At 41.9% G+C, this 10,559-nt stretch overlaps 1 protein-coding gene across 3 annotated transcripts in view; it reads left to right on the forward strand.

Moving 5' to 3' along the window:
• Tbck (TBC1 domain containing kinase) overlaps positions 1-8,734 on the forward strand; it is a 172,340-nt gene extending 163,606 nt beyond the window's left edge. For all 3 annotated transcript variants that reach the window (NM_001415033.1, XM_063281663.1, XM_039102098.2), the window contains one exon: positions 5,464-8,734. In NM_001415033.1, the coding sequence (NP_001401962.1) occupies positions 5,464-5,574 (111 nt within the window). In that variant the 3' untranslated portion in view covers positions 5,575-8,734. The remainder of the gene's footprint in view (positions 1-5,463) is intronic.
• Positions 8,735-10,559: the final 1,825 nt, after the last annotated feature.

The following is a 10,559-nucleotide window of genomic DNA, read 5'->3' on the forward strand; positions in this document are numbered from 1 at the left end:
ATAGACCAGAGTAACGGAAGCAATCTTGTAAAAGAGGCTTGCTCACATTGTGTGGAGATTAGACTGTGAGAGGCAGAGGTAGAAGCAAAAAGACAGTGAAGAACTAAATGGCTGTAGTCTAAGGCAGACTGGTGGGGAGGCTGTCTTTATTTTTGAAGTAAACCTGTCTGCAGCCCAAACAGACAAGCTGGCCTCAGTCTCCAGCTGTACTTTCCAGGGTTGAGCCTCCAAACCGGGCCATTGATAGTTTTTATGTGCAATACTACTGGCATTAGATACTTTTACACCTTTTTATTTTTAAATAATTTATGTGTTAAATAGTACAGTGTCCAGAATTTGCACCAAAGAGATAAAAGGGTGACAATATTATACAGGAGCAATAATGAAATAAATCAGTGTAAATTGTGTTCATTAAGCTGAGCTGGGGTTCATTTTACCATTCTTGTCTGTTCTCACGTGTTTACATGTTTCTTAATAAAAAGAAAAAGAGAAACAATGAGAAGAAATGAAGTTAATGTAGCAACAGAAAGTTGAAATACAGAAATATTTAGATTTAATTCACTGTATTATTCATGTAACTGTGACTATATAATGTAATACAAACTATGTAATACAAACTGTTAAAAACTCTTTGAGATAGATTCTCAGTACTATCAGATTTTCTGATCCCAAAAGTAGATTGTTCAAAGCTAGAAACAATGCTTCAAAGTATGTTGGAGCTGTAATGTATGCCATATTAAGGGTTTTGGATCTCATAGACACTGTTAGAAGAGCTGTCTATAAACTTATGTAATAAGTTTTCTTATAAACTCTCATCTTTTTAAATGAAGAATTAGAATATTTCATTAACTGTGGTTTCAACGTCCTTGCCAAAACTTATGTAGAAATTCACTTGTTACTAGCATGACATGTAGACCGTTTAAGATTATATCTAGCATACTACTGTCATGAGAAAGCACACTACTATTGGGTTGGTTATCATGGCAGAAGGCTCCTGACAGAAGGGAAGTTTGACTTTCTGCCATGTTAAGATATACAAGAAGTTCTCACCTGATGTAACTTCTCAGAATTGAACTTCCTCTATTCCAGAACAGTTTAAAATAATCTTTCATCACAAAGTACCTCACCTGTGATACTCTGTTATAGCAGCAGAAGTACCACTCCTGGGGTTCCCTACCATGTCCTGTGTTCCCACAACTTCCCGTATGGTGTGATGTGACTACCAGACCACGGCCTGCCCTGCCTGGCTTTGCAACCGCTGCTTTCATCGCTGAGTGAATTTCAAAGGAAGAAAAAGTAGCCACTTCCTAGTTGTCACTGACATCATTTCTGTGAGAACTCACATCACATTTTATAAAGTACAAGTAAACTCCAGTAGTAAAATGAAACACATGCATACAAAACTAACAGGGGCGGAACACTTACCTCAGTTACGGGAAGAGCACAGTAAGGATGTGACTGAAGGGTGGTGCCAGAGTTACAGGGGCCATGTGGTGATGGGAAGCATCAGTGCCATATTTGATATATTTGATACACCGTTCCAGTGTCTTGCTCTGACCCTTATCAGATCTCATATGCTTCTCATTGTGGTTCATATGATGTCCAGTTTTACTGACCAAGACCTTCAGAATCTGTTCCAGAAATGTCTTCATGATCCAGGCAAGACAGCATGTGCTAGTCAGAATTGGTGTTGCTGTGATAAAGACTGAGAAAAAGGCTGAATTCCTTATCTGGGCTCATAGATTTAGAAGTGGCCATCATAAGGGCACTGACTGAGCAGAGCCACTCTCAGCATAGAGCCCAGGGAGCAAAGAGAAGGATCCTCCTTTTCTTTTACTCCTGTATCCTCTCAGTCTGAGGATACTACTGGCCACTTTCAGGGCCAGTCCACACTTCTCAGTCAACCACGGCAGCACCGCCATGGACACACCCAGAAGTGTGCTTAACCTAGGCGCGTCTCAGTCCCATCAGACTCATAGGTGAATTCATGATCACAATACATTGCTAAAAATTTATCTCTAGCCGATACCACGACTGACACAGAGGAATCATTTTCTTATCTCAGTCTTGTATGACTTAGGATCTTTCCAAATTCTTCAAAATTGGCTAAATAATTCACATGCATTACCAATGTACCATGACTTCATATCACAATACTGAATGTGTGTCATATTTTCAGCATTCTGGAGTGCCAAGAGGACTCATAAGGCTAACACAGCTTCAGCCTCCACTCAAATAAGCACAGCTCCTCATAACTCTATTCTTTACAGTTCCCTTGCTCAGTACCATGCCTATCCAGAAGTTGGGGAGGTTAGGAAGGGACAGGTCAAGTGGCTAAGACAAGGCTTCTCAGGTTTTGAGTAGCTGTCCTGTCTGTCCTCACCTATATCTTGCCAGAGCTGGGCTTTTGTTTGCTTCCTCCTTTCATTTGTTGGCCATTTAGCTTTCAGAGGATCCCATCCAGTGCTTCCCTTGTACCTTATCTGTCCTCAGCTTATCGTGCCCTGGTCTGACTTAACCTCAAATACTCTGTGGCTACTCAAAAATTCCATTTCACTCATTTTCCTGCTACATAGAACTTGATTTCCTTTGGACAAACATTCCTATCTCTGAGTCCAAGCTAAGATGCAAGATAAAGAAGAACAAAATGGAATGGCACGCACAAAAGCCTGTCACGTGCACACACTGTGCTTACCCAAACTCTAGAAATGCACACCAGTACCCGTGAGTACCGACAAGTTAGGATAAAAACACAAGACCTTCATGCATGCAGTCCAAAAGTCTCTAAACCTCCCTGCATGTCCAGATCTGACTTTGCTTATAGACCTTGGCTGTACAGCCACAACATTCTTCCCACCTAAGACTGCACTCTGAGTATTAGGGCTTTTGGGTCCCAGACTGACCAACCTCAATGAATCTCATTGTTCAGTATTGGTTTTCCAATGCTGACTGTCATTGGTATCATCCAGGGTAGGCTCTAAGCAAACAACTGCTGTTGGAGTTCAGCCTCAGAAACTCATCACTAGGCTGGCATGGACCTAGATACACTACTTACTGACGACACCCAAATAGTTGTGCTGTCATCATCCCCACCCACTGGAGCACCCAAACTTCCATCAGGGGTAGGCGCAGTGTGTCCAGCTGTGTTGTTCTGTGGACCACAGTCTCTGCACCTTCCCTCCAGTGCCCAGTCCCTCCAGCATTCGCTGATGCTACTGAAGGTCTGCCCCAAGAAGAGGGGAGGAGAGAGTCATTTACCTGCATGGGCTTCTCCCTGTCCCACTGCAGATCTGGTTTTTTGACTTTGCATCACACTGAGAGCCACACCCTATTCAAGGCCATTTCTTTTCTCTCTAACCTCAAGCAATCACCAAAATACTGTAGCAACTTTCACCATCAAATTAGAATTCCTACTCACTTCAGGAGCAGTAATGGAGGAGTAATGGAGTGGGAAGGGGGATAAGACAGCTTCCTCCACACCCGTTAAATTCAGAGACTCTTAAGTGCCTAACCAACCGCCTTTGTAGTCCCATACTGTGTTCCCTTAATTGTTTAGTTACCACTTCCTCCATTCATAAACGCCCCAAACCTAGAACAGTGGGGTGCTGACTAGATACTCAGGGAAATGTTCATAAATGAACAAGTAAATGAGCAGATGGCAAAGGAGAAGATTGGAGTGGAAGCACAATCAGAACAGAACTCCCAAACTTACCTAGAAATCCAACAGTTGCTTATTTTTTCTCCACTGAAATGCAGCTTGCATCCTGTCCAGGCAATCTGAACTGCTCTGTCTCCTGGTGCTCCCACTCTGCTTCCCTTTTTAGACCACCCACATAGCAACAACCTGATTGTTGGAGATTGCCCCTCTGCCTATTTTGCCATCCCAATTTCCAGCTTTACCAAACCCTGTGTTCCGTCCACTCTATCTACAACAGACTCTTGCCAGCTTTACAGCGTTAGTTTAAGAGATGAGTCAAGAGTGCAATAGTCCTCCTCTACTCATTTTCTTACTTCCAGGGTGTTCTTAAGTGCTGAAAGCTGAGGGCTTACCCACCAGGCCCTTTCGGTAATGCTATGTTATCTAGGATTTCCAACCTCCATAGTAATTGTACTGCTGTGTGTGGGAAATGCAACTGTGTCAGTAATCATATGGTATGGGACAGTGCTACCTGTGCATTCAGATGGATGACTCTGGTGCCTGGTCTTCTTGAGGACCAGGCTTCAAAGACTAGTGAGCAAGCAGGGCAGGGAGAAGATGAGCCCATGTGGCCTGCGTGCATGACACCTTTCAACATGCAGTAGCACAGTTTCTCCAGCATTGCTTATAACTAGAGATCCCCATCCGGATTTGAACTATAAATGACCACTTGAGTCTTGGGGAGAAAGAAGCATGGCCAGCAGTATTGTCATCCATTTATCTGTCCTCTCTTTTTCTGTGAGGAAATGTGCAATCATAGTCCGGCAGTATATACTCTGCCTACACACTGCCACCTTTATCCTTTTGTCTAAGACACTCTTTTGTACAGTTGTCCCTGGACTACCTGCCTTACACTCATTTAGGGGGGCTTGAAGGTTTTTATACATCTTTTACACTCATCTGTTTATTTTATGCACCATAGAAGAGGTATCTTTTAAGGTATATATCTTTGAGCCCCAGGTCAATAGAATACAGTCTCTGGGACTGAGGCCCCTTGAACTTACCCTCAGCTGGCTCTTTTATTTCCTAGGGGTAGACCACTGTGCCAAGACCTAACTAATAAACTTCAAATACCCATAAGAAGCTTTCCTTACAGCAAAGAATTTCATAAACAAGCCATCCTTGCTTAGGAACACAGGAAAAGGCAGTCAGGAGTCCTGGAGAGGCCAAGTCTGGCAGAAATCTGTCTGTATCTCCATGGCTTTTACAGAGTCCTGTGTGTCGGGCATCTGGAAGATCTCCTGGATGAGTCCTTAGGTATTTCCTGTTGACCTCAAAATGTTAACTTCGTTGCTTCAAAAACATGCTGTAACTAGAATGTGGCCCTGAGACATTCGACACAGAATTGTTGTGATGATTTTTATTTTACCATAAAATCAAAACTTCAAAATAGATTTGGGAGTGCTTTAGCTATCATGGAAGGTTACAGAGTAACACCAGAAAGGAGTAGCAGTAAGGCTCTGAAAGAGAGGCTAACCAACTAGAAAGAGTGTATTCTCTCCAACCTTTCAACTCTGCTGCAATGGTTTACAGTGGATGCTTTCTAAAGCACATAAGAGAACAAAGAGACATGTTTACCCCATAGCTGTTTTGAAAGAAATAAATACCTGATTTAATTTATACTAAAAGACAAATGAATGAGCTATGCAAAGGTGACGACCATGAACTAGTGCTATAAAAACACCTTTGTCTCTCCCAGCCTGATACACCCAGGTTGTTAAAGAAATTCTCTGCATGATTCCTGTAACACTGTCCTCTCTTTGCAGTTTGCAGCTCACCTTGTGAAGATGAAATATCCAAGAGTCTGCATTCTAGATGGCGGCATTAACAAGATCAAGCCAACGGGCCTCCTCACGGTCCCCTCTCCTCAGATATGAAGGACTGAGTGCCTGGCTGACAAGACAGAGTGCCATCACCCCTCACAGCCCATCTAACTGGGACACAAGTGGACACCCAGACCACTGCATTGTGACATTTTCTCATTTACTTTTATAAATCGTGACTCAAATGGTCACCTATCTAGGCAAGAAATTTGATTATACATGTATTGCTGAAAGAATTTCAGTAGTGAAATCTGATCATGAAGTATTTCCACACTGCCACATACAGCCAGAGGAATTCAGCTAACAGGGCAGATTGAGCACTATCAAGAGTCCAAGATGAACTGAGAGAGCTGCCGTCCACTGCCCTGAGCAGACTGTCCTAACAAAGGTGTGCAGAGAATTTGATGTATTCACCACCTCTTGACAGCAAAAATTAGAAAGCTAGTCACAGTAGATGTATTTGGTAACTCACAAACAAGGGTTGTGTCTGTCTGTCTGTCTGTCTGTCTGTGTGGTGCACGTGTGTTTAGTCCATTGTGAAAAGTGGTAGCAGATTCTCAGAGAGTGGAATTTCAGAGTCTGGCCATATTTGATAGCATATTTGTCCACATCCTATAGCAGGAAATTGAAAGAATGACTCAAACAGCTTTTCTGATCTAGCACACTCAAGTCTTCATGGACAGAGACTGCTTCCTTACCCACATAATGGTACAGAGCTGATATCTCCTACTGCTTTACTACAGAGGAGTTCTCTTCTTGTGAATAAAAACAGCTCCTTAGACTGGGGCAACATACACAGGTCTAAGCCAGGTGGTCTCCCGGTGCTGAGAGGGGGAAATGGACACAAGCCCTGCCCCTCACTGAGACGCTATCTCCCGTTGATAACCACTCTCAAAGAAACAAATAGTTTCTCCAAAGGAGTCTCACTGTGGATACAAACCACACTTAGAGTCAGACTCCATGCCCGCAGTAGATGACCAGCAAATATGAACTCAAGTGTAGTTTTAGATTTTTTTATCTGATACTGCTTTGTTTGGGCATTTTTTTTCCTTTATTTTTTATATGGTATTATCTCTGATTTTGTGTTTTTATTGGTTTTGTTTGTGTGTATGTGTATATATGTGTATTTCTTTGTGCTATTTTTGTTTGTTTTGTTTTATTCTGATTTGTTTTCTAAATAATGAAAAAGAAGGCATAGAGTTGGAAGGGTGGCAAATGGGAGACAATAAGGTAGAGGAAACTGTGATCAGAATGAATTGAAGAAAAATTATTTTCAATTAAAAAAACCTGGCTCCTCAGCTCCCATCATTATATCTGCAGTCTAGAAGAACGAAATGAAAGAGGGAAGGAGAGACAGAAAGAAGGCAGAGAAATAAGGAAGAAACGTCAACAGGGAAGGGAAGAGTTATTTCCCTTCCCTTCAAAGACATGGGCTGATGCTGGCATTCTCCCTCCACAGCCAGAATGGTGGCAGGCCTGGACACACATGATGGCACCCAGGGAATGGTGAGGGAAGCTGAGGTTGCAGGCCCTGGCTGAAAGCCATCTCCCCAGCTCCGAAAGCCGTCTACAGTGTGAGGAGAAGAAAACATGTTCAAGCTCTATAGAATCTAAAAATCCACAATTGTATGATACCACAAATATGAAAACAGAAAAACTAAGGCATTTCATCATTTGTAAGAGGAACTTTTTTCAGATTTCTGAAATGGCAACGTATATAATAAGTGAAATATGTCCTTTGACTATTTGCAGTGTTGTTTCAAAAGTGGTCACTCCGTCAGTGTGAAGGCTGTCTACTCTGAACAGTAACTTCAGGCCCTAAGCCGTGATTTCCTGCTGCTGTTGCTGTCTTTATTTTGTTTGCATCTGTTTTTAATTTTGTGAGTACGGACGTGTGGGTTCAGGTACCTGTGCATATGGTGTCATCTACTCATTCTCCAACTTTCTTTGGTATTTTTGATGTGGGATGTAGACTAGAATGCTAATTAACTTACCAATAGGCCAGCAGGACCTGAGGTCCTGCTGTATTCAACCTCCAGCACTAGGACTACACACATCACCACCACGCCCAACTACTTATTGGGTTCTGGGCATCTGAACTCAGGTCTTCATACTTGAAAGGCAAGTGCTCTACCCACTGAGCCATCTCCTCAGCTTGCGTCTATGTAAAAATATACTTTGCAAACTATAAAATTTACCTTTTTATTATAAGTGAATCAGTCATTTATTAATTCGTAACATTGTACTGTAGTTACCTCTAGTATTTGATTCCAGAACATTTTCATGACCCCAAACCAAAATACTGTATTTATTTGCAGCCATTTTCCAATAACCTCTACTTGGTCTTTGATTTCAGTTTCGTGCTTGGAGTAAGACAGAGACTTTTACATGAAGATATCCAGGTCAATTAAATTATACTTGGTTATTCATCAAACATCTTTTGAATTATCTATTATGTAAGATACTAATGTGACCAATAACTATCATTTTGTGATCCTTACATAATTTGTAAAGAAAAACAAGCAGACTTGGAAAAAAATGACTACCATTGTCCAACACCATTTTAGATCAACATGAACCTTGTCAGTGCCCCTGGTTTTCCTCGGTCTTTGGTGGTTTAACTGTCTCCATAGTAAGAATGCAGCACTGAAAATCACCTCAGAAGAATTGCACCAGATCTTAACTTTCTCTTACTGATAGAGCAGAGAAGGGGGAACAGAGTGGCCAAGGTTTGACTGAGCAGAGTGACAAATGGGAGAGGACGAAGACATGAGCATTGTAAGGGAAATGTTCTAACGTAACATTCAGAGTGTCTAATATTGTCAACTTGACAGGCTCTACTCTCACCTAGGAGACACTCCTCTAGGCGTGTCTGTGAAGGAGTTTCCGTATTGGGCTAATTGAAGTGGGATGCCCCACCCTAACTATGAGTGGTCCTATTTCAGTAGCTGCAGTTCAGGATGGAACAAAGTAGGAAAAGAACACTGAGCTCTGTCATTCATCTCCCTGTGTCCTGACTAGGATGTAAAGTGGCCAGGCTTCTGTTATCACTACTTTCCTTCTTTGAAATTCTGTATGCTAAAAGTGTGAGCAAAAATACCCCCTATTCTACGCTGTTTCTGTCATGTTTGCCCCAGAAACAGAAAAAGTAATACAGCATGCTAACCTGTTGCAGATCATATCAATAAAGTTGACCTTAGCAACTGTTCTTAAACCTGTGTTTTATAGGAGTCTTTATGGTATATTATTGACCCCTACTCTGTCACTTTAGAGCCATTTCTGCCTCTTCTACTCAGAATCCCCTTACAACACACACACACACACACACACACACACACACACACACACACACACATTTATTCTTCCTGATCCAACAACAGTGGCGTCTCTTCTGTCCTCTCTGATTTATTCCTTGCTTTAATAGCCTCAAGTCTGACAAGGTATTCTATTCATGTTTCTAGAAACACACATTACATCATTTCGCTATTATCTGTTCGCATTTGAATTCCATATTAAAATAGGAGCTACTTTCAGGTCAGTGACAATGAGCTCCAGCACCACAGCTCACTAGAGATGCTCAGTATAGACTTGAGCTGAATCTCTAGGTTTTTAAAAATGTATATGGAAGGAAAAAAAAATCCCATAGTTCTAAACTTACCTAGAACCCAATGGCATGTGAATAAAGAGGCATCTCAGTTTACAAAGTAAAAGTGTAAGCTTCTACTCAGCTCTTTGATAATGTTGTAAGTTGGAACAGATGATCTCCAACCTGGTAAGTTATATGAGTTCCATCCATTTTTCAAAACACAGATATCGTGTGGCATTTTTAATATATAAGTAGTTAATACTTAAGATTGACAAACAGATGCTCCTGCCAGAAATGAAAACAAGCTCCCAAGTAGCCCTGTGCAGCCTAGACTTGGCTTACAGGTCAGATGCAGGCCAGGTCCACCCTGCTCTGTACTACTAATCAGCTTTCCTGTGAAGATGCCCATGGAAGTGCACCATGGAGAGGAAGAGGTGGAGACCTCTGCCTTTCAGGCACAAATTGTTGAGCTCCTGTTCCTCATCATCAATACATTCTCTTCAAACAATGACATTTTCCTTTGGGAGTTGATCTCTAATGTGTTTGATGCTTTAGACAGCATTCACTTTGAGAGTTAGACAGGGTTAAAGCTGAAGCTTGACATCATGCCCGAGCCTTAGGAGTGCACACTGACTTTGGTGGGCACAGGCATTGATTGGCATGACTATGGCTGACCTCATTCATAACTTGGGAACCATTTCAAAGTCTGGCACAAGGCATTCATAGAGTCTCTCCATTCTGGTGTAGGCATCTCCATGATTGGCAGTTTGGTGTTGGATTCTATTCAGTCTATCTAGTGGTACAGAGAGAGTGGTTGGGATCACAGAGCACAATGATGATGTGCAGCGTGCCTGGGCATCTTCTGCTGGTGGATCCTTCACAGTTTGTACAGACCATAGTCAGCATTGGCTGGGAGTACCAAAGTGATCCTTCACCCCAAAGAAGACCAGATTACTTAGAAGAGAGGAGGACCAAAGAAGTAGTAAAGAAACATTCGCTGTCCATAAGCTGTTCCATCACTATTTGGAGAAAGAACAAGAAAAGGGGATCAGTGATGTTGAGGCAGAGGAAGAGAAAGGTGAGAAAGAAGATAAGGATGGTGTGAAGAAGCCTAAAATTGAAGATGTTAGATCTGATGAGGAGGATGGCAGTGGCAAAGGTAAGAAAAGGAAAACGAAGATTAAGGAGAACACATTGATCAAACAGAGGTTAATAAGACTATGTTTATTTGGTCAAGAAACACTGATGACATCACTCAAGAGGAATGTGGTGAATTCTATGAGAGCCTCATCAATGATTGGGAAGACCACTGGGCAATCAAGCAGTTCTCTGTATGTCGGTTGGAGTTCAGAGCATTGTTCCTCATTCCTTGCTGAGCTCCCTTTGACCTTTTTGAGAACAAAAAACAACATCAAACTATATATCCATCATATGTTCATTATGGATAGCTGTG

This window comes from Rattus norvegicus, chromosome 2, assembly GCF_036323735.1.
Source record: "Rattus norvegicus strain BN/NHsdMcwi chromosome 2, GRCr8, whole genome shotgun sequence".
Lineage (NCBI taxonomy): Eukaryota > Metazoa > Chordata > Mammalia > Rodentia > Muridae > Rattus > Rattus norvegicus.